Below are 25,146 nucleotides of genomic sequence, written 5' to 3' on the forward strand. Positions count from 1 at the left end.
ACAGTATCTCGCGACATTCCTTGAAGCATGTCTGTCACTCGTTGGTGTAGTTCTCGCAGATTGAATGCTTCACTACCGCCGCTGTGGTTCATGTCGGGGTAGTTGAGTGAGTTCAAGGAACCTCGGCTGGAGGCTGATAGAGATCCCCGACTTCCGGATAAGGAAAGGGAGCCCCGGCTGGAAGCGGGGGACACTGAGGGCGTGCTTCCCGACAGGCTGAAAGAAATAAATACAAATATTCAATGAATGTTCGTCCACGGAATTTTAGCTGTATTTTTATAGAGCAGATTGTTGTTTCGACGAACAAAATGACAAAGACAAGACAAAACTCTTACTTTCTGAGCTGCACATTTAGCAAGTTAGTGAGTTTGGTTTGTTCAGCAAGCTTCTGAACCAACAACGATTTCTCAGCGAGCAGTTGGGCTTTATCAGCAATAACCTGGTGAGATAGTTCCCGAGCAGAGTCAAGGTCCGCTGCTAGTTTGTCCTTTTCAACTTCGAGTTTTTGCTGCAAGGAATGATATGAAGAATGCATCATTAGCAGCCAGAAATAATAAAAGGTTAGTTGCAATCACCATACAGTCAAATATGGGGCACAAACTTCTGGGAATGGTTTGGCGACGAACAGCAAACATCGAGCGAACGTTACGAAAAAAGATGAGAAAACTGAATCCTCAATGACTGTATTTTTTTTTTCAGTTAGTGACACAAGCATACTAGGTACAACGAAGATTCAAAGAGGAAGATTATTTACTCTCTGTTACAATCGCCCTAGCGATTACTAAATGCTTTGAAATCTTCGGAAACAATCGGAATTTTGAAGTTAGCGTCGGGACTTCCGAACCCACACATGACCTTCGCGCCAACACCGCGAAGGCGGGAAAACAAGAAGCGAAGTCAAACTTGCTCTTCAAAAGTCTGCTTTCGTTCGTTTCTTTCTTCTCTCCCTTTAGGCTGCTTTGGAAATCTCAGTTTGACATTGAATAACTCGAAATGTTTGTGGTGCATAACCAACTTACGTAAGCTTTAATCTGTGTTGAGCAGCAGGTGGTAAGTCTGGCCAGTATAAAAATGGTGCTACCTTGTTTAGCGCAGAATTGAGTGTAAAGTAGAGCGAGCTGACCTAGTGTAAGTCTTAAAGAACATTAATGGAGACATGGAGAGTCGCTGAAAAAGTAGTTTCATCGTTGTTAAAGAGAACCGGCTACTTCCCCCAACCAAGATTCTTTTAATAATACATGATATTAATAGTATAATTGTTCAACCAACTGCTGAGCAGGTTGTCCTTTAAGTTACGTTCATCAAATGATCGGAAAACTTTTGAAGCAGCGTTTTCCGGGAGACAGTGAGTTCCATATTGTTATTCTCCGAAATTAAAAGAAATTTTGTCCTAGGGTAGTGCGTCATTGAGGTTGGTGAAGATTATCGCTGTTCCGAGTGTTACAGCTATGGTTTGTCATCGTTTACAGAAACATATTTACGAGGTTATTAAGAGCAAGATGGGTCAGCTATTGTGCTTCGATTCACTTCCTCTGCAGTCTTTTGTCTTGAGTTGGTGACCGCAACATCAACAAGGACAAGAGGGTCAGTTTCTAAAGAAAGTCCGGTGCTGCGTCGGTGGGGAGTAGAAACGAATGTTTGGTTTATCGACAGAGTTGATAACTAAAGGTTAATTGGCCACCGTAAAGAGATTCGAGTGCTGACGTTTCGAGTGGTAGCCCTTGGTCAGAGCGAATCAAGGAATTGTGGGTTGTATGCGGTTCATATCGCGATCAATGGAGCTACGCTATTGGAATAAATTAGTCGAATGAAAAGTGTCCGTTGATTCCGTATAAAAGAGTGCCTGTTTGGAAGACGCATTTTTGTTCCAAACTTTTGTGGCTTTCGTTTTTACCATGTTGTAGAGAAATGCCACAGACTGCAATGTAAGAATGATTAGGTAGGTTAAAGTGTCGAACGATCGGTTTTTAATTTAGTTTTTTGTGTGTTAAAAAAACCTTCAACAATTTTTTCTTTCCCACTTAAAGCTTTATTAATAGGCCCCTTGTGCCATGCTGGAAGGCGTAACTTTGTCTTCCAACAATACTTCCAAAACTTTAACTAACTGTTGCCTTGGTAAACTTTTTTCAATTATGCTTATTTTTTGTGAGTAATATCAAAACACACTTCAAACTTTTGATTGCGAAAAGATGTTGTTCATGCATCATGCATTAAAAAGAAAGTCATTTTGATCACGTGACCAGATACAAAATACCAATATTTCCACACTGCACATTTTCAAAGCGAAGCGTTATTACATGTGTAGCAAACTAACCGCTAATCATTTGCTGAAGACAAAATATCACAACTTTCATTCCAGCAAAAAAACAAGGTCACGTGATCTCTGAATGCAAGTGGCATACTGCAATGTTTCAGGATGACTTCACTTTTGTTGCCATTTACGTACACTGCAAAGTTTTAGATGGCAGGTAATGTTAGAAGGCCAAAGCAGACTCCTGTTACCTGGAGCATTGGTTATCTCGAACAGTAATTTTACAGTGCTTTTTCCACTGACTACCAAGAGTCCCCGCTTTCTCGAATTTATTTTTGTTTCAACTTAATTTTCGAGATAGTGGGCGTAGAGGGAGGCATGAAAATGCTTTTTTGGGCGCAAACCACTTCAGCTATATAATAAAATAATAACTGTACTACCGAGTAGTCTCGTGGGTGACCAATCCCCTTGGAAAGTACAAAACCAAATTGTCACCAAGGCTGTTTCCTTTTCACTTCTTCAAGTTTATGTAAACACATATACAAAAGGGATCGACCATTAATTGATTCCTTCCATGAAGTTCATTCTGTCCACAACAGACTGTAGCCCCTTTGTCTTTGCCACACATGAAATTGCGTCTTTGTTTTTACTTAGCAGTATCTTGTCTTCCTCCACGCTCCACTGTTCTTTACCAGCTAATTCAAGAAAGAACAAAAACAAATGACGTTTGACAAAGTCTCACACAATAATCCAATAACTATTTCTCTTTGTCATTTAACTTGGTATGTACAGTGTCTCTGAGTAGCAGACGTACTGGCAAGTAACGGTACAAAGAAGAAGAAGAAGGAGGAGGAGGAGGAGAAGGAAGACGAAGAAGAAGAAGAAGAAGAAGAAGAAGAAGAAGAAGAAGAAGAAGAAGAAGAAGAAGAAGAAGAAGAAGAAGAAGAAGAAGAAGAAGAAGAAGAAGAAGAAGGAGGAGGAGGAGAAGGAAGAAGAAGAAGAAGAAGAAGAAGAAGAAGAAGAAGAAGAAGAAGAAGAAGAAGAAGAAGAAGAAGAAGAAGAAGAAGAAGAAGAAGAAGAAGAAGAAGAAGAAGAAGAAGAAGAAGAAGGAGGAGGAGGAGGAGGAGGAGAAAGAGGACAAAATGTTATGGAGATTTCAAAAGTTCCAACATCTGAGAAATAACTGCAAAGCCCTGGCCAGAGTTTTGCAAAACAGTTAGACTCGCTAATGATGAAAGAAGAAAAATAAAAGCCAACCTGAGCCATTTTGTAGATATCTTTCTGCAGCATCTAACTTGCCTGAGGTGACAAGCAATGCATGGATAGTCTTTGGCACTGTCCACTGGGATGCCAGTCTCTGTGAATTATCAATTAAAAAAACTGTTATACAACACTCAAATACAACAAAAAAAGTTCCATTATTCGTCCACTACTCCTTAATCATTAACTTGTGACATCTGTTAAATTTTTTTTAAACCTGTTCAATTCCTCTCTCCATAACCCCACACACCCGTCGCACAAAATATTGAATTCGTTTTGCTTTTGATTAACTGCAAGTTTTAAGTTTTCTATTTGTTATTTACATTCACATAAATTTACATGTAACCTCCAGCAATTGTTTGGTTACCACACTGCTCCTCATTCTTTAGTAGTTGATACTTTTGGTATACATTTTTACCGGTACTACAATGAATTTGAAGTATCAGTCTTTCACCATTTCAAGGCTGTAAGCTAGGGCTGAGGGGAGAGCTACATCCCCTGGTAAAATTCTTTACAGGATCCCGTTGCAGCGTGTGAGTGCAGACACCTTTTCCGATTTTTGTTTCACCCACCGCAGGTGAAACAAAAGCCGGAAAACAGAAGGCGTCTGCTCCGGCTCACAGCTATAACTACAGAGGATACGTACAGAATTTTGTAGAACCATGTAAAATCTTACAGGATTCTTGGTTGATCCTACGCAAGCTCCTACACGATCAGAATACCAAGATTCTTCGAGATCTGTGCAATATCCTTAAAGATCCTGTGAGATCTTTGCAAGACGTTGGCATTGCAAGAACTTCAAGCAATTTAACAAGATTATCCATGATTAGATATTAAGATCCTTGAGATCTATATGCAAGTCTTCAAAGATCCTAGAGGATCTTTCTAAAGATACCAAAAACAAGGCCTGTGTACTATCAAAGCAACTTCCTTTTTCTGCCAGTCCAAGTGCTTAAATTAGTGACAGCAGTGAATTTAGCTTACATCTATGCAGAAATTGCAGACGTGATGTCAGGCAGCATTGTGCAAGAAGCATGCTTTCTTGATACAAGAATCTTGTCAATCTGCACTTCTCTAAAACGTGTTTCAACCGTTACACAGAATTTGAAACAGAACTGCGAGTTTAGTTCTCGATGCCAATTCAAATTTGGCGAAGAACAAAAGTCAGTTTAAATCGAACCTGAAACAATTATTTTCAGCTTCACTCCATCAGATTTACAATTCCCTCAGGGATACAAAACCCTCTTTAAGGAGTAATAAAATAACATCCATGTATGTAAATTATGTATACCTGGATGTTTAACTTGAATTCCTGATAAGGCGTTCTAATCTTCCCATTCATTTGAGGCTCTTTTTCATCGGGTTTTGACGGCAAATTAGCTTTGGTCCTTTTGGCTAAAGGCCTCTTATCTCCATCTTCACCAGCTGAAGGTCTCTTTAAACCTTCTCTTGCACTTACTTCGCCATCAAAGTCGTTTAAATCTTCTTGTTGATCCATTGGCTTCTGTCTTCTTGTTCTTACTGTCTTTTGATTTTGAACATCTTGGCTTGATGACACTTTGTTCTCATCACTGGCACTTATTTTCCCTGTACCCTCGTTATCAACTTTTTTGCGATCCTTTTGGGCTTTGGATTCCGCAGCTAGTCGGAGAAGATTTTCATCAAACAACTTGTCATAATCTACATCTTCGCCAGCACTGCTTTCATCATCGGCGCTATCACCACTTTTAACATGTGGCAAATTATCTTTAAAAGAAAAGCAGTATAGGTAACATGTTATGTGTACTTTTATGTAACATACGGTGCAGTTATTGCAACATGGATTTTTCAGATATCCACATAATCATGCATTAAGAAATACAACTAAAAGTAACATTTGTATTACTGCCCGAAATAATTATAATTTATCTTAATACATCTAATTATTAATTCTACGTATATGACATGTAAATTTGTTTTTCTTTGTTTATTTTGGACAGCTTTTTTGAATAGCTATTTTTGTGTGATTTTTACCCCCCTCCCCCGCCCCCACCGGCCCCAGTGATGGGCATTAAGGATGAAGTGGTGGTGGTGGCTTTGTTTCATTAATAGTAAAAAAAAAAAACAAATATTAAAAGAATTTGTAAAATTTATCACATCACAGTTAAGCCCTTTTCTAACAAATGCTGTGGGTTCACTTTAGCACTTTACCATACCCTGCAGATCTATCATTTGTGTCATTAGTACTAGTAGCACTGAACATTCATTGTACCCTCGGCATTCACAATCTCATACTGTAATAACTACCATAACCACCAACGGCCTGATCCCATCTGGCCTTGTAGCTCACATGATAGAGCAACGGTTGATCAAATCTGGAGGTTGTGGGTTCGATTCTAGATCTCGCCGAGGTTGAAGAGTTTTTCTTTGACTTTTGTGGTCCCCCACTTCCTCACTAGAGCTAACACTCAGAAGGGAATTCATGGGTTCACTTTAGCACTGTGACATTCACAGCAGAGTTAATTCTCTGATCCATCATTTCTGTCTTTGCTAACTTACGTATTTCCTAACTTCTTTGTAGGCAACCTTTATAAAAAGCACATGTACTGCAACGGTATCATAGAGGTCATGTGTTTAAATTGCTCTGAAGCCAGTTTTTTTTTCAGGCTTTCTTTTCGCTTAAGTTGCGCACACACTACAATGGTGTCTCACAATTTTATTTATTCTCGGTAGATAGTCAGCCAATGGCAGACCAACACACAGCCAAGTCTCAACAACCTATTGGTCGACACGTGCCAAGACTTGCTTATTACAAGTTGAATTGTTGGCCGCTTATCAACCAAGAAACCAGCCAAGTTATCAGTTGCCGCATGTAGAACAGCTGTGTGCAATGAACATGATCAAAACTCCAACTACAAAGACCCTTTTATAAGACTCAAAGGTGTTGACTTGCTACAAAATTCAAACTTGTCACCTGAATACTAGCATATCAGCTGGGATGGTAAAAATGAACTTTTTCAATAGCTCAAGCCAACTCTCAGCTTTAGTCATGTGACCTGTGTTCTCTCCCAAAATTTGTATGTTGGTTTTTCAGTTGGCTTTCAGATAGGTGTTGATCCATTAAAGGCCAATACATCAACCAATACACCACATATTATACATAAACAGTCTTGGTGGATCCTAGTGCCAGATATGTTAGATCAAACTCATCTGGCAAATTGGTAAACACATGGCTGACACTTCACTGAACAACCCATGTGTCAGTTGATACTGATACGGCCAGCTGATACATGTAACTTGCTGATCAACACTCAGATGAGGACATGTCTGTCAAAACTTGGCCAATACTTTGCTAATGCGTGAGCAACATGTTGGCAGACATAACAGTCAAGAATGGGCTAACACGCTGACTGACTCCCGACTAACTAACAAACAGCCAAGAGATTTATTGAGGTGAGCATCAGCCACATCAGTGGATCTACTCTTAATCAATACTCAACTGACAACAATATTAGTCAACTCTTGACCAACACACCAGTTGACATGTGAACTGTGGCCACCTGGGCCCAGTTGTTCAAGGCCGATTAAGGTATATTTACTAATCTGTAAGGATTAGTCTAAAAGATTTTTGTCCCTTAGTTTTGCCTCAGACTTTCCTTTACCATTAGCTTAAAATGAGCATTTAAAATCATTTTTAATGAGTGAGATGAAAACCTCGGTTAACTTTTAACTGTGATTTAGCGTTAATTGGCTTTCAAACAACCCGGTCCTGTTGCACATATGATTCAGAAATTTGAGGTAAAATCAAAAGGATACATGGACTTCTTACCAGAAACTGTATCCTGTTCTACTGAATCTTTATTGCCAGCAACAATTTTCTTGTTGGGACTTGGCCTTTGTGATGCCGTTTTCCTTGATTGACCTGGAAGCAGGTACCATACAGGTATCAGAATAAAATTAATATGAAGAAAACTCAAGAACTTTTTAGTCATTGTTTGTTTACCGTAACTGCCCTGGGCGCTTATTTAATTTTGGGCCAATGAGAGTGGGAACTTATTCGAGGTGGGCGCTTATTATTTTCCCAACATTTTCAGGAAGAGAAGACATATTTAGAGAATAAAAAAACTAGGGATATTTATTTTGCATCAACAACACAAAACACAGTTGATACTGATATGTATCAGTCGATACTCATATGTGTCAGTGATACTGACATGGGTCAGTTGATACTGACACAGCCAGATGATAGCTTGCTGATCAACACTCAGATGATGACATGTCTGTCAAAACTTGGCCAACACTTTGCTGATACTTGACCAACATGTTGGCAGACATAACGGTCAAGAATGGGTTTAACACACAGACTGACTCCCCACCAACTAACAAACAGCCAAGAGATTTATTGGGGTGAGTGTCAGCCACATCAGTGGATCTACTCTTAATCAATACTGAACTGACAATAATATTGGTCAACTCTTGACCTTCACACCAGTTGACATGTGAACTGTGGCCACCTGGGCCCTGTTGTTCAAGGCCAATTAAGCTAATCCTGGGTTAACGTGAACTTGGATTCGGGTATATTTACTAATCCATAAGGATTAGTCCTTAGTTTTGCCTCAGACTTTTCTTTACCAATAGCTTAAAATGAGCATTTAAAATCATTTTTAATGAGTGAGATGAAAACCTTGGTTAACTTTTAACTGTGGTTTAGCGTTAATCGGCTTTCAAACAACATGGCCCTGTTGTACATATGATCCAAAAATTTTAGGCAAAATCAAGAGGATACATGCACTTCTTACCAGAAACTGTATCCTGTTCTACTGAATCTTTATTGCCAGCAACAATTTTCTTGCTGGGACTTGTCCTTTGTGATGCTGTTTTCCTTGATTGACCTGGAAGCAGGTGCCATAAATGTATCAGTATAATAAATTATTATTATGAGGTTAATCAAATAAATACGGTAAATGAATGCAAAGAAAACTTCATTCATACGTAATGTGACTCAAACTCCTTTTTCAAAGTCTTAGCGAAGTGTGCACAGCTCCGGATACATTTATAAAGCGCCGTTATGCATAACTGTGTGCATAAGTTCACTAACAAAGATGAGCACAAATGGAAAACATTTTCCATTTTCATATTCAGTTGGAGTCATCATTAAAGTCCATTGTTAGGAGCTAAGCAAGCAGCTGCTCAAGTTTTGCTTGGCATTGGCATGGGGACCCACCCCCTTTTTTATTTTCTTTGAATGTACCAGATGCAATAAATAATTATGCACAGTTTAAAAGAAAGAATCACATCTTCTTTTTCAAAGGAACCACCTTAAACGTCAACCTGATGCTGGGCAGTGACAACCTTCGTCCACTGATTGTGATGGTAAGGTCGCCATACATGTTACTCAGGTTCCTTTGAGTGGATACCTGGAGCTGTTTTCGTTTAAAAGACTTTAAACATAACAACCTGATTCATAATAGCAAACTTACTTACCAGCTTCTCCATTAAGCACTTTCTCCTTGAGATCTACTGCTGGTTTAACTTTCTCAGAGTTAAATAACAGCTTATTAAAATCTCTTGGTTTTTTACGGTTATGCAAGACTTTTAAATAATGATCTCTCATTGACTGCCATGTATGAGTGGTAACCTACAAAATAATGTTAACAAAAACAACAAACATTAAATACAAAAAACTTCAAATGACAAACCAACATAATTTAGCATACATATAACTTGCACTGGTTGCAAAATTAAGTGGATCTCATCATTTACAATTTTTCTTTTCTTTTGACAAAGTATAATTTATTCAACATTTATCCTGTAAAATCATGTGGCATATTGCCTGATACCTTAGTTGGCTACAATGTAAAAATCAGGTGATATTCTACAAGATTGAGAGGGACAAATGTTTTGTTGTTTAACATGTTGACAACAAAGAAAAGCTGGAGACGGTATTTTTTTGTTATATTCTTCTCCCAGGCACAATAAATTTACCTGTATCAGAGATTATCAGTCAACACATTTTAACACTGCTCAAATACATGTATGGTCACAGATCACTGAATACTGTATTCATTGTCCAAAGTCAACAGAATTATTCTGCCATAAAGTAATTTTGTGTGTCACGGGGAAATTAATATTTTTGTGACTTCATATGGGAAAACCCTTTCTGTAATAAAACTGTGTTTTTGTTATCAATGTGTTGAATAATAAAACAATAGTTATTCTATTCAACCTTGCATAATATCTTCTGATTTTAGCCAACTTGACCTACATGCACGCCCTTGTGGGCTAAATATCAGGTGATATTCCGGCCAATTTCACTGGATAATATTGTTAAATATACATATTTGTGAAGAAAAGATGAATGTTGACAGAATGCAACATGACCATATTCAGCGTTCCAGAAAAGTTCCACCCTTGAGGTTGAAATTTCAATAGAAATATTATTACAGTGCAACTTATGACTTTTTCTATTGCTTCCACCAATTATAATTCAATTTGCTGAGATCGGGAAAAAGTCACATAGGCTAAGTCTTGGAATTAATTTTAAGCCTCACAATAAAAAAATAGGTAAGTGTACAATGTACCTTTTTAGATGAAAGTTTGTGATTTTGTAGGTCATATATTTCACAGCACTTCAATTTTTCTATAAAATGGGTGAGGATTTGGAACTTGGTGAGGAGCCTTCCCGTACAACTTCATTGCGCACCCCCACCTCACCCCGCTTAGCAATAAAGATTGACTCTGTACATGCTACCTTGGCTTTTGCTGCCTCCTTGTACAAATTGTTTCCTCTAATGGGATGAAAAACTTTATGTTCTTTCACAAATAACACGAGGGCCAAATCTTCATCATGAGTATAAAGTTGTCTTCCACCTCTAGCCGGGCTAAAACAGTAATAAGACATTTCAATATGGTAAACTATTGCTGCAGTCAGTATTACAGTGAAGCTTACTCTTAGAAGGCAACCTATGTTCATTATGAATGGCCAAGGTTTGGACACAGCCATGGAAACTCACTCCTGCATACTACTAGCTGTATGCAGGATGTTTGTCCCATGAACCTAGTTTAATGGCCTTAGCTCCCATGAGTCTCCTGTAGCTCAGTGCTAGAGCATCCAAACTAGTGATCGGAAGGTCTTAGGCTCGACTTCTGATAGGAGCACTTGGATTTCCTTTTTTCTGAGTATGGCTGTGTCACTTTAAATAATACCTCATTCTCATTCACCATAGGCCTTATGTGCCACATGGCATGAAGTGGATAGGTGAAGGTGAAGGTCTCATTCACCATAATATGTTAATAATTTGGCCTTCAGAATGTCCTATCTCAATAAATTTACTAACTTCAAGTCTGGTTCTGGTATCTCATGGCCGACACATTAGGACAATTATGTGACATGTGATGTATGATTGCAGACTCTTTTTGTTCTTATGTACAACACGTGTATACATTGGAGGCACGGTGTTGCAGTGGTCATTGTGTCATATGTTTGATCTGAGGGTTATGGCTGGAAGATCAGGACGTAGTGGTTTAAGGCTACTGTAGGTTGGTCTCTGTATTGCTGTGTTGTTTTGTTACAGACAAGAAACGTTGCTCCACATTGTCTGTCAAGATTCCCCCAGGTAATCCTACAATGGACTAGCATCCCAACAGTTGTTTCATGCTTCAGAATGTGGGTTAAGCTCCGGCTGTGTGGGCCACTTAGGCTTGAGTGCACCTTAACCTTTCAAACACATACATGTACATGTACACATGTATGCAGATTGCCAACATGATCATAAAGTTCACACACTGTAAACCTTACTCATTATATGGAAATTGCCTACTTGAGGGGGACGGCTTTCCTCAGTTGCCCTGTAAGCTATTAGTTAAAATGAAGAGCAATGATGACTTCTTTGGAACTTACCCTGACACTTTATTAGTAAACGAGCTAATTTTTCCCTCTGGTTTTGAAATTTTGATGGTACCACGTGGGGAGGACTTCAGTCTTCAAAATGAACAGATAAACAAACAAGACATGACTTTATATTGATTTTACTTCTCAGAGACGGACATGGGCCCTTTGCAGAAAACGGTCACATGGTACAAAAAGCACTTTGCTGGATGGCAAGCTACACACTGGGACATCCAAAACAAAGCGACTTCATCCAGTCAAATTTGAATTTTCTTTGCATTGGATGTCCCAGTGCGTAGCTTGCCATCCAGCAAGGTGTTTTTTTGTACCATGTGACCGTTTTCTGCAAAGGGCCCATTGTGTCTTGTCTATAAAAAACATTATAGTAAAATTAAGGTTACCTCTAGAAATGGGGGGGGGGGGGGGGGGCTTATTGACAAGAATTCAAACTTATGCACTGACTTTGAACCTCCCAGCGAATCTTACAGGATTCAACCAGCATAAAATTAATAATTTGTTTACTAGCAACCTGGCATTCTTAGCCCAATGGTTATTTCAGGTTGCCAGTACCCTTGCTTTTCTTTCATGTAAATACTTGTAAAAAAAAAAAAAGGTAAATAAAGTGTTTTTGTTGCTGTTGTTAACTAGTGTACATGTAAGTTTTGCAAAGTTAAAAAGTTAAAGAAAACAAAATGTAAATGTCAGCTACTACATGTACACTTGATGCATTGAACAAACCTATATTTTTCCATGTCTTGTAGTTTATTCTGCTTTATGCTGTCAAATATGTAGTCAGTAGAAAGGTAGCCAGACACATTACCACCACCAGTAGGGTCTGCCAACCTAATGATTTAAAAATTCAAGGAATTCACATTTTGATGAATTTAAAAATCATAGCACAACAATGACAGTATCTGACTCAAGCAGGGAGATGTTGCTAGGGAGCTGGCTGCCGGCGAATTTCATTGCTTGAAAAAGATCTTATAACTGGCTGAAATTCAAACAGAATATAAATACCTGAGGCTTATTTTAAAGGTCTCCCAGTCCAAAAGAGCTGGTTGGGTTTATTAATAAGCATGCTGAGGTTTTTCTCAGCTTCATCCCCGCTCAAGCCTTGAGCTTAGCACTATCTGTTTGTGAGAGGGCTTCATAATGTTTATTAAAAATTATAAAATTAATTAAGCCAGTATAACTTGGCCATGTCAAAGATAACAAAACAAGATAAAAAATGTGAGAGGCACGCGCATAAATGAGCACTTAAATACCGATAAGGCCTCTCACATTTTTAAGCATCTACAGGATTCACCTAGTTGTCGGACACTTTGTTCGTTGTCATAGATCAAGCAACAACACGGACACAATTAAAAATCAAGGAGGCAATGCGTATTCACTGGGAGAAACCCTCCCCAAATCAACAGTTGTTTCATGTAAATCTTAATCTTTTTTTGTAATTAGTTGTTGTATCATACCATTGTTATTCTAATTTTCCGCTATATATTGATCATCATTGTAATTCCATCTGTAAACTGACGATGGCGCAGGAGTTGCCGAAACATGTCTTTAAAATTTAAAAGTCTTGTTCTCTTCATCAAAATGTACAATTGTCTTCCAAATATTATTGCAAGCCATATGGACATTCTGTAATCTGACAATGAGTCTAATCATACAGTAAAATTATACATTAATGTGTTTCCATGTCTTGACACGAAAACTTCATACGGTATTTTACATTGTTAATGAAAACAAGACATTGGCAGCAAATAATAAAAATAATATGTATGTACTGTACAAATGTTTGGTTTATCACGGAAAATAGATTTGAGCATTAGCCCTTTGTCAGAGCAAATCATTTTTTTTATATTTGCTCTGACTCTGACAATTTGCTCTGACAAAGGGCTATTTTGCTTGCAATTTCAGTACTTGAATCTCTTTATGGCACAGTGGTCAATTTACCTTTAGTTCCCAACTTTGTTGATAAACAGAGAAATCATCTCTACTCCCCCCAACACAGTTCTGCAGTTTCTTTAGAAACCATTACCCCCATTTTAATATACAAAGCCAAGTCTCCTATACATGTTTATGTAGCTGGTTGTGAACAGGCCCTCTTTACCAAGATTTAACTGGAAGTTTGAAAAGTTGGTCTTTGTCAAAGAACGAAAGCCAAAGAACACAGAGAAAAGCATTCAGGACTCAACGTGATTTTTTGGGAGACAGAAGTTTATCGCACATATTCAGTTTCAGGCCATTCTAGTATTTCAGTAATTTTGACCCTAAAGTGCAGTATTGTGGTATAATAGTGAGATGGGAAGTCACAGAACAGTTGTTTGTCCCTTGGAGAATACAGCTGTCTTGTGAGCAGTATCCCCTTATGAGACATGGAAACACTTGGTACACTGTAATTTAACTACAAAAAAGAATTAATGTTTGGACTACAATTTTCAGACAATAACTTTGGTTGAAAAACTTTCAGCCAATTTCCTGGTACATTTTAGAGGTTTTCTCTTAAAATTTTCGGTCTAACACCCTGAGAGGATGCAACGTCTGTTTTGTAAATTATTTTGAATTGACTGAATTCATTCCCGCTTAGGCAGTTACATGTAAGTTCAAACACAACACTCTACAGGATGTATTAATTACAAAGTAACTCCTACATGATTGTACATGTACATTTTATCTTCGATGTTGCTCCAATGAATTCAGAACTTGCAGTTTGAAGAAGTAAATTTGTTATCCTTGCGAATGGAGTCTCACGGCAGGGATAGGCATTCAATTTGTAAGCCCCATTATTTTGTCCTACAGTGTAAAAGTCTTAAAATTGCATTTACCGCATTTGAACATTTCCCTTAATTGTAGATAATCAAAAGTGTTCAATGTTTGCACTATGTTTTTATTTGAATGGAAATATTTTTGTACATTTTTTGTATGAAAGTTTACTTGTCGCAACTTTTTTTTCATTAAACTACATGTGTGCATTGGACAAATACCTGTAGAAGAATTAAATTTGGAAGTATTCATAGCATTCAAGTATTAAAAACATGTAGCCAAACACACCCTGGCATTTATAAAATATGCAGTTCTGTATTTGTCAATTTTTGATGTAGTATTGCAGTTTTTTCCTGAGTTTTGAGTAACCCCCAAATACCTCCTCCTATACTGTGTACAAGGTATATTGCTGAGTCACAGACTGGAGCTGGGCAACATTGGTTTGCAAGCGGAGCTCTCTTGCCACTGTGCCAACACAAGACCACAAGTGACAAACAAAATTCAAGCCATTAGGGTGCACTGTGCAGCTGGTAATAAACTATTCACTTACTTGATTGAGTCTGAAAGCACTTTGCTTGAAAGTTCACCTCCTCCATGCTATTATGGGAAAACAAAACAAAAAACAAAAGATCACCAAAGAACAAACTTTGTGCACAAATATTCAGAACCAAAACAATCAAAGGTCAGGGTTTTCAAATGCAGTGCATATTACAAGACAGGTAAGAATTGGTGTTAACTTTAAAAGCAGGGTTCACACTGTCTTGTGTGAGTTGAATGTAGGCTTGAGTAAAACTGTGTAAATTACTGTTCAGATGAGCAGTGCTTTTAACTTTCTGGCGTTCATGTTTATGCTTATTTCATACCAGTTCCTACTAGTCAAGTAAGGTTCAAACTTGTGAGATAAGAATGAAAGTGTCTCTGAAATAAGCAAAAGCACAACATACTGGTTTAAATGTTTGCGTTTGTGCTTATCAGACAACTATAAATGAGGCTTTCTAGAACTGCTGCCATGAAAAGGTAATTTGAAGGATTCTTTGGGAAGAAGGAGATGACTATTGAAAGTAAAAGCCCGACATATTACTTAAGGTAAAATGGAAAGAAAAAGAAAACAAATTTGCTCACCACAGATCACAAACTTATTGTAAAATACAGTCAACTATCACCTTGCTGGCACCTCGCTATTGTACAGACACTCTGATAAGACGAACGGCAGCTAAATCCCCAGCAAAAAAATAAATTACATGTATTTGACTGAAATAAATTCCCGCTATTTAAGAACTCTCACTATTAAGGTCATTCCCCTGTTTTGCAATGCGCAACTCTACTGCGCACAATGGCAAAATAAAACATTACGCTCATTTCTAGCTAACTACTGAGTATCACTCAATCTGACTTGTATCTAACAACAAAATTCTTAATTTGCATCTTGCGTGGAAACAAAGGTGTTTTCATAAGGCACGCCCCAGTACCTTCGCGGAGAAACCAGTTTTGAAGCTCGATTTACCACTGCTTTGTGAAATATCTGTAAAACCAACCCGGTGAACCTATTTTCTCTTTTTAGATTTCTAACCACAATATCATTTGCCAACTACCGTGAAATTTAAGGAAAATACTAGTGTTAGAAATATCAAATTTTGCGCCTAATATCTAGTTAATGGACATTTTGGCCAACCTTCAGAGGTAAGGTTAGATTATTTTGTTGAATATCTCAGTAGTACTGGTTAGGGATGGTTTTCAAACAGATTTCACATTGAAAATGATTTATGAACAGGGAAAAAATTCTATGAAATGAGCGGTTAACTGTTCCCTTCAGAAAATAATTCCTGTTTTTGGCAAATGCTCTATTATAGTCCTTTTTGTCCAAGCATGCAGAAATTACCATATTTCAATGCTTCGTTGCTGAAGAACAAGCATGGTGACCCCCTCTTTTTATTTCATTTTTGCAGTTTACATATAGTGAACCACACATGGGCAAAGTTTAGAAAAAATCTGAGTGTAGGTTCTATTTTAGGGAAATGACCTTAAGGACACTAAGTTGCAGTCCCGAGGGAGCATGCAATAAAGGAAGTTGCCTGTGCATATAAGTTATTAGAATAGTTCTCTTGTGTAAGGCTTAGTTTTAAACTTGCTATCTACATGCTTACATCACTGCTGGGGTATCCAGTCTACGGCAATCGTGATCAGAAACCCAATTGATCAATCAATAAAATTAGTTGATTGGTATTGGGCAATCGATGGCTAATCAACAGTCACACAAAAACTGTTCATTGATTGGTACGATTGGCAAAGCAAGTAGAACACAGTTTTCTCAACTTCTTACATATGCACATGATTTGCCATGTGCCTGCTATTAAAAGCCTTCAGAAAGGACAGGAGAGCAAGAGGAAAAAAAACATCTGGTTAAGTGCACAAGAAGTAAAACTACAATTTTCTTCATTTGCTAGAGTTTTTCTGTCAAGGTACTATGCAGCCACTTTCCTTTTTTTAAAGTTTGTAAAAATTTCATAATAGGACAAAAAAGGAGAGAAAATCAGTCCAGATTTTGAGGTGAATTTGGGTATGGTAATACCTAATCATACCGTTTTGGTACACTTTAGCGACATATCAGGCTTGTTTGGTCTCGCCATGGGTATTTTGGCCCAATTGCATCTCACCAAAATATGAACCATGGTTCAACCAAACTCGTCTGATATGCCACTGGAAGATACCAAAAAAGGTCAATGAGGTATAAGTATACTTAATTGCCATTGATTATCAATTTCGCCTATTGGATACCCCGCGATCACCACACTGCAGGCCTTTGTGACCAGGTTAACAAATGCATGACATTGCAAATATTTTGTCATAGTTTTAGGATTACATTCTGTAGAAACTATTTCCTATGCTAATCAAATCAGCCTACACACAGGATTTACATCACAAATTTCCTTTATGTCACACTACCACTCCTTGCATCAAAATCATAAGAATTTCCTGCCATTGTTCGATTCCTTATAAAAGAAGTGCAGTTAGTTAGTTTAATTCAGTAGTTCAAGTGTTCAAGACCTGCACTTACAAGCTCAGAACCATTTGGTCAAGAAAAGTAACTCCAGTAACCTCAAGTTGGTGAATCACTTCACTTAGGATTTGCTTGCAATCACCCCTTCTTTATTTGCTTTTGTAAATTCCTGCATATTAAATAAATAGGTCTTATCACGGTTTTCGACGCCATTTTGACGAGTAGGCAAACACGTCTGAAATTACAGTGTTTGTATGGGAATCCGATGTCAAATAATTTTCATAAAACATCGCTTCTGAAAAATTCATGAATTGGAAACTTTTAGCACTAGTAAAAGGATTTTAAGAAAAAAAATTGGAGGGATGTAGGTGTGCCAGAAAGCGTCCAGTCGTGTTTTGAACTTTCCATACATTTGTCTGTATTTTTTCCCGCGAACTATTTTTAGTAGCAGTTCCATCTGGTTCGCTGTACAGACAAATGTATGGAAAATTCAAAACACAACTGGACGCTTTCTAGCACAGCTACATCCCTCCAATTTTTTTTCTTAAAATCCTTTTACTAATGCTAAAAGTTTCCAATTCATGAATTTTTCAGAAGCGATGTTTTATGAAAATTATTTGACATCGGATTTCCATACAAACACTGTTATTTCAGACGTGTTTGCCTACTCGTCAAAATGGCGTCGAAAACCGTGATAAGGCCTATTCTATTGTGGCTACAAGTCTGTTTCGTTGTTCAAATAACAACACCAGAACCTGCCTCGGTCACACCTTTATCCCTTGCTACTTTCAAAAAAGTTAAAACAACTCCTTTTAAATAATTATCAATCTTTAACAGTTGTAATTGTGGATTTTTTGTGTGTTGACCCACATTTATACATGTATTTAGCGGGATAATGATACCTTGAATCTTGAGGGAAAGCCTAATTTTTCATAAGCATTGTTGTTCCCTTTAAGCTTTGTCGCCATTTTACCTTGCTTTGCTTTGTTTGTAAATTTTTGTTTCATAAAACTGTATAAGGTAAGCTTATAGATGTAAAATATGGCAAAATAAAATGAAAATAGTTTTAAAAAAACTCCGAGTATTTGATTCGTTCGCGCAAGATCGATCAAAGCTCTTTAATACTAGCTTGTTAGGTCTACAAGCTTGTAAAACCGCTAAATGTACATACATGTAAGGTTCCAGGAAAGCTTAAGTTACATTTAAACTTTGGCTTATTTCTCATAGGTGTCTCTAATTAGTTTACTACTAGTTAAAACTTCAATACCGTACTTGTAAACTTGACGCTACTATATGACAAACCAAGTTCAATTCTTGTTTGTTTGTCTGAATAACAAGGCATTCAAGAATCTCTTACGCGTATCAGTGGCCGTAGCTTGGTTTTCATAGCTGATGGTGTCATGTAAAAGAGCATTGGTGAGCCATCTTCAGACAAAAACAGCGTAGAGCACTTTGGAAACTCTTCTCTGCGGTTGTCCGCCATTTTTGATGTTTCGGGCTTCGCGCGTTTACGTGATGCTGTTATGTATGCCACATGAGACGTCCCACTTCCCCTAGTCCTCCTCCAGTCCCCTCCCGCTTCAAAATTGCGTCATACATGCCACATAAGACGTCTCACAAAGCTCATACACCACCCACACCCCTCCCGGGCATTTATCATTATCATTTTCCTTTCGGACAATTGCAAATACTAAGGTGGGGTTAGCTAATTTTTCCAAAAACCTCATGGTATCGTTTAGACAAGGGTACCAATACCAGGACAAGGCCAGAATTAGGTTTTCTTCCCAACAAGTTAGTATAGTAGCAGAAAAATAAGTTGTTGAATTGATATTAGACTTCACAACATCATCAAAACCAGAGGTTTTAGGGAAGGTCCGTTTTTAGTTTAAGGGGTTTCGGAGGGGAGGGCCATAAAAAAAAAGAAAGAATTTGGGAACGTTGGGGACCGTCAAGAAGGTAAGGTAGGTCAAGACTTCTGAAAATCACACCGATGCCATAGATCGCATTTTTATGCTACCTACTAGTCCCTTACAGAAGCTTACGTTCATTCGTTCGTTCGTTCCTTCCTTCGTTCCTTCGTTCCTTCGTTCCTTCGTTCCTTCCTTCCTTCCTTCCTTCCTTCCTTCCTTCCTTCCTTCCTTCCTTCCTTCCTTCCTAGGCCTTCCCTCCTTTCTTCATTCATTCATTCATTCATTCATTCATTCATTCATTCATTCATCCATCCATCCATCCATCCATCCATCCATCCATCCATCCATTCACTCACTCACTCACTCACTCACTCACTCTCACTCACTCACTGACTCACTGACTCACTGACTCACTCACTCATTCATTCATTCATTCATTCATTCATTCATTCATTCATTCATTCATTCACTCACTCACTCACTCACTCACTCACTCACTCACTGACTCACTCACTCACTCACTCACTCACTCACTCACTCATTTTCTGCATCTCAGTCACAATTGATGTTCATAATGATTCCCCTTTCCACTACATCACTTTCTGAGTCCGAAGTCAAAGTTTCTCCATCAAGTGGATTCCATTGCTCCATGCCTGAAAATATCCGGCTACGGATATGTGCCTTTATAGATGTCAAGTCCTTCTTTTGTCCTCCATGGTATGCCAAGTACAGTGACATTTGAGTGGATGAACTTTCAACGATGCAGGGGTGATTCGGACAGTACAAAAGTGTTGTTATTAATTTATCCGGGTGTTTGTAAGCAGGCCGTGTCAGAAAGAGACGTCATGGACACACAGGCCCGTAGCAGGGGGAGGGGCAGGGGGGGCTTGAGCCCCCCCAGAATTTTTGGAAGTTAAAAAACAATGTGCCAAAAAAGATAATTAAAACAGATTAATGTGCACTGATCAATCAGTCTAGAACTCTGATGCTGCAAGTGCCTTTTCACAACCTTTAATAATTTGTTTACTACCTGTCAGTTTCTTTAGCTAACAGTTTGTTTTTGTATACAACGGCAACGAAGGCACTCCTACCTTGTGAATCGGAAATAAGAACCAAAATGGATCCAAATCAACCAATCTCAAACCGTGAAAGCTGTTGAAATAAACTACTTGTTTTTTAAGACATCCGCTCATTGATAGCAATATAAATGCCCTTAGTTTATAACAATTTAGTATTCGCGCGTTGTCGAAAGCCACAAAAATACTTCCTCTCAAGAGCAAAATTTTCCTGCAGTCGGATTCTCACTGCCCGATTCCAAATTTAAAAAGAGAAAGAAAACTTTGCCCTCGTTTGCTTACGTCCTCCTTCAAACGTGAAATTAGGAAATTACACGTGGTAGTCCGCGTAAAAAAAAAACGGCAAAGAAATGCACCAAAAAGTGTGACGCAGGTGCAAAGTTATTGATTTGCTTACTAAATCTACTGCTTTTTTTTATGTTCTCGTTGCATCTTAAACTCCGTAATCTGTCTGTTTTTTGGGGTGACGGGCCGAGGGGTGGGGGGGGAAGAGTAGTTTTGTTTAACCATTTTGCTCGGCCCCCCTAGTTATTTTAGCCTTGCTACGGGCCTGACACATGTTTCATCGATACAAAGACTAAAGCAGACATTTTTAAGGCAAGAAGACATTGTTTAATTTCTTAACTCTACAGTAACTATAACTGTAAGAAGTTCAAACAAAAGAAACCTTATGCTCATTTATCATAGTCTCGGACTAGCGGCAAGCAAAGGACGTCAAAGAAGAAGAAGGCTACAAGCAATGACTGCAGCAATTTGGCCAAAGAAGTAAAACTTTTGTCTAGGCATAGGAGGCACAAAATTTTATTAAAGGACTACAGTACAGGGGTCAAACACCGGAAGAAAGACAGACTGATCAAACATATCACACTATTTTGCTACTGTATTTTTGTCATTATTTGAAACTGGTACAATGTCTACAAGTAGCACATTATTGTTACAATGAAAAATAGACAGTGCGAAGAAAACAGGTGTCTGTAAAGCGGGGTTGACGATGTAGGAGAGTTTGTCACCCGGGACACAGAAACGTGTACGCAGGCTAGACCGACAGTTATTCCTACCATCCAACCGCTGTCAAAAAGATTGTAGGCTCTGGAAACGACAATTCCGTTTCTAAATACTAGTAACAATCGTAGATTACGCCCGGTTCAGACGCCGTACTTCACATGAGCCGAATCGAATTCAATGAATTGAGTTCATGTGAAGTACGGCGTCTGAATCAATTCAGAACGACCGATCTAATTCGGATCGGCTTAGCCGTTTTTCCCGCCTGGCTCAGCCGGGAATAACGGCTCTGGACCGGCTTTGATTGATTGATTCATGATCAGACGCCGTACTTCACATGAGCCGAATCAAATGTATAAATTATTACAAATCTGCAATTTTTTTCGGTCATAATATGCTTCAGTGTATTAACTTCGGCTCAATTAAGTGCAGCGTCTGAATCAATTTAGCCAGGATTAATAATTTGGGTCGGTCTAAATTCGATTCGGCTTATGTGAAGTACGGCGTCTGAACCGGGCGTTCGATGTCAACAAGCCCACGCTAATCTCGATCCCAGGCTCTCTCTCTTTGTGATGCAATCCACCCCTGCAAAAAAAATCTGCGGGTGATGCCAGATTTGCGTCTCAAGATCCATCGACCCATCCACGACAAGTCCCATAGAATCTCGACTCAAATCTGTTTTAGGAAGCGTTCTTCCTACGTCGAACTTACGTCGAACGCAATTCAAATTCACTCTCAAACAATAAACATCATTGCGAGGCTTTGGGGAATGAATTGTTGAGTTTATATTGGTTTATTCCCCGGAGCCTCGCAGTTTCAGGCATCGAAATTGGGCTATTTTCCATTGCATTGTAATCTCGTACCCAGATTTTCTCACTCTACACTCAGATCTTTTTGTCAGCGGTCGCCTTGCCAACCAATGAAAAAGCCGCGCTGGCTCTGGGGACGAGAATGAGGGATTTGTCTGAAGGCTGGAAGGCGTCACAAGGCGTCATCACTTGTGCGAGCAATCAGATTGGAATGCTTAACAAAAGCCTCTTCAAAACAGTTGGTCTTCTAGTCAGCGGATTCCTTTTAGTTGAGGTGAGAAAATTTGTGACGTAAACGAGAACGTTCTGTGCAAATTGTTATCAAATGTCCGACCAAATGTGCAGTTATAGCGGCTGATTGCTTTTACTGTGAAACTATGCAAAACCGTGAACACAAGGAAAATTTTTAGAATGTTTATTGTGTTTACAAAGAAAACCAATCAGATTCGAGAGGGAAAACTGCAAGCTGTGAAGGTAATTGTTTTTTGTGGTTTGTGTTTTTTTTTTCTTGTGGTTTAATTTTGCCTGATTGGTCACAGAACAATAGGCGGTTTTCATAATTTGACAGTAATTTCTGCATGTTTTGATTAAGAGAAGCAACAGCCGAAAATACATCTGTGTTCACAGGCTACATAACTCGTGCGTGTCATTGATAGTAAAAGAGTTAAGTTAATGTCAGCTTAACTGGCTTAAAGTTAGTTTGTTTACACAGAGTGTAATGGAGGGATTGCGTCGAATTATAGTAACGCTTTACGTGACAGCGATGGCACGAACGGCGAAGGAATGTTTGGAATCTCTTTTTCAACCACAGATAATTGGTTTTATCGAAAGCTGGATCATTGTCTAATGCAATTCCAGGGACTTGATTGGCTTAGCTGCCACGGTATATGAGCCATGATGATGATAGATTGCCTCGTTAGCTGTCTATCATGCAAATGATATTAAACAATATTTCCTAATAATATTTTACTGCAGATATCCTTTCAGGTCTTAAAAAAATCATTTCCTTTTGCTGATATGGCTTACTTTCCAAAGAAAAAAGGTTGCTGGCTTGTAGTGTGGGTTTTGTTTTGCGTATGCGGTATGAGCTCATTAATTAAGAGACACGTCAATCGAGAAAATGGACTTCCAAAAGATGACAGCAGTCTCAAGGTTTTGCGAGCAATTTAGTTCGAGAACTACAAGAAACAGACGAGGGAAGTTTCAAAACGTTTTCCGCTTAGTGTCCGACCTACATGTAATAGGAGTGGTTAGAAAATGTGATTAAAAACGACAAAAAATCAACTAATTTTCTAGTTTCCTCATTGAGTCATGAGGGCCTGTGTCTGTGGAGCCACTTCTGCTTAAAAAGCTTCTCTTTTCTGCTTGTTGTGTATCTGGCTCAGCTAGGAAGACTTTCATTAAGAAAATGATCCAGGTCTTCAGCAACAAGATGACATGGTGGGACCACTAAGAACTAGTGATTTTGGAATTCCTTGTCATATTTCCCTGATGGATTGTACACAACTGCAAGTTTTGCTATCATGCCAGTTTTTCAACAAGAAGACTTGACAAGTGTTAGGAGAACTTAAGCAATAACAGCGAATTTAAGGCCTAGTTCATACGTCGCATTTCAGTCGAATATAATGCAGACGAAGTTAATACAAGAAATTAAATTTGTCAGCAAAGCGACGTATAAAACCGTTCGTGGAATTCAATAGGCCTTATCACGGTTTTCGACGCCATTTTGACGAGTAGGCAAACACGTCTTGAAATAACAGTGTTTGTATGGAGATCCGACGTCAAATAATATTCATAAAACATCGCTTCTGAAAAATTCATGAATTGGATTTTTCAGAAGCGATGTTTTATGAAAATTATTTTACATCGGATTTCCATACAAACACCGTTATTTCAGCACGTGTTTGCCTACTCGTCAAAATGGAATCGAAAACCGTGATAAGGTCTATTCGTCCACAGGTTTTATCACTGGGGCAGACGGATAAAATGTCTGAAAAGCGTGTGAGTTCAGACGTCGTAGTTCAGACGCATCGAATGCATAAATTTGAAAATACATTAACGTAATATCGATTAGTCGTTTTCTTGAATCTGGAATCGTCGTAGGTTCTCCACACCGAGTTTCACCATCCCATGTTAATTAATCTTCAAGTCGATTGAATTTAATTCGTCGTCTAAATCGAATCTCTATTATCGTCGTCTTGCAGACGAAGTTAACTCGAATTATGTGTTGGTGCGGTTGAGAAAGTTGAAATGAATAAAAATAGGTCAAGTATGCATTTAGCTTAGATTAAGGAATTTAGGTTTTGGAACTTTGACTCCTTAATTGTCATTTGAGTTGAATTATAGTTTCTACAAATAATCTGCACGTTGACGCCTTGGTCATTTCAGACCCGTTTTTCAGATTCACTTCAATGAATACGTCGCTTCATTATATTTACATTTTAAAAGTCGCATTCAGCCGTAAAGGGATCCTGCCAATTTTGCTTTGTTTTCATCATTTAATAAGCGATAATCCCACGCTTTTCGGATCGTTGAATTCGCGCTGAAATACTTGTTTATGCCTTGTTATCATTACTTAAAATACTATTTCGCCAAATAGTACTGTACTTAAAACAGTGCGGTGCCTATTCAATTCGACACCTCAGCAAAATTGAATAAGTTAATTACAGTCGAGCCTTCACTTTTCAAGTTTTGTCAACACGAGAGCTGTTAATTTGCTTTTTGGTGTTAACTCTCTTCGGCTGAGCAATCAGCTTTAAAATATGAATGGTTTTACTGAAATTTCAAATATGCAGCTTTTGTTAAAGGTAGAAAACTATTTAATTAAACGATAGCATGTGTTTCAACAGCTTCTCGCTAACCTTTAATTCTGTTTATACTTCACTAGTACATGCTCTAAGAACCACTTGCTGACTTTATTTATTTTAAGGAATTTTAAATTAAGGTTACTTTAAAAATAACCTTATGAACAATACGGCTTCTTGTGTTAAAATTATATTTTGTAATTTACATCTGACCTTTTCTCAAGGACTATATTTGCAGCAGGATTTGTGCGCGAAATCAACTGAGCCAAAAATTTACTAACCCAATAAAACAAACATTTTAAAGTTTCTTTCAGCCTCTGTACTTTTCTTATGTTACCGAATTCTGAATTCTGCTATTCACGTGCTTTGAATATTTATGATTATGTGAAGTAGTGCAAAAGGTAAA

At 38.2% G+C, this 25,146-nt stretch overlaps 2 protein-coding genes across 2 annotated transcripts in view; one reads left to right on the forward strand and one right to left on the reverse strand.

Annotated features, from left to right (window-relative positions):
- Positions 1 to 25,146, forward strand: part of LOC146465159 (uncharacterized) — a 166,075-nt gene that overhangs the window by 60,445 nt on the left and 80,484 nt on the right. The window lies entirely within an intron of this gene.
- On the reverse strand, positions 534 to 18,650 carry LOC146465164 (uncharacterized). Its single transcript, XM_085128870.1, has 11 exons — positions 18,497 to 18,650; positions 14,692 to 14,738; positions 12,117 to 12,221; positions 11,391 to 11,471; positions 10,242 to 10,371; positions 8,975 to 9,128; positions 8,290 to 8,382; positions 7,320 to 7,412; positions 4,803 to 5,257; positions 3,509 to 3,608; positions 534 to 2,946 (listed from the first exon to the last, which is right to left on the reverse strand). The coding sequence occupies exons 1-11, from the start codon at positions 18,620 to 18,622 to the stop codon at positions 2,810 to 2,812; spliced, it is 1,521 nt and encodes a 506-aa protein (XP_084984996.1). The 5' UTR covers positions 18,623 to 18,650; the 3' UTR covers positions 534 to 2,809.

Source organism: Pavona decussata, unplaced genomic scaffold, assembly GCF_977016875.1.
Source record: "Pavona decussata unplaced genomic scaffold, jaPavDecu1.1 SCAFFOLD_156, whole genome shotgun sequence".
Taxonomy (NCBI): Eukaryota; Metazoa; Cnidaria; class Anthozoa; order Scleractinia; family Agariciidae; genus Pavona; species Pavona decussata.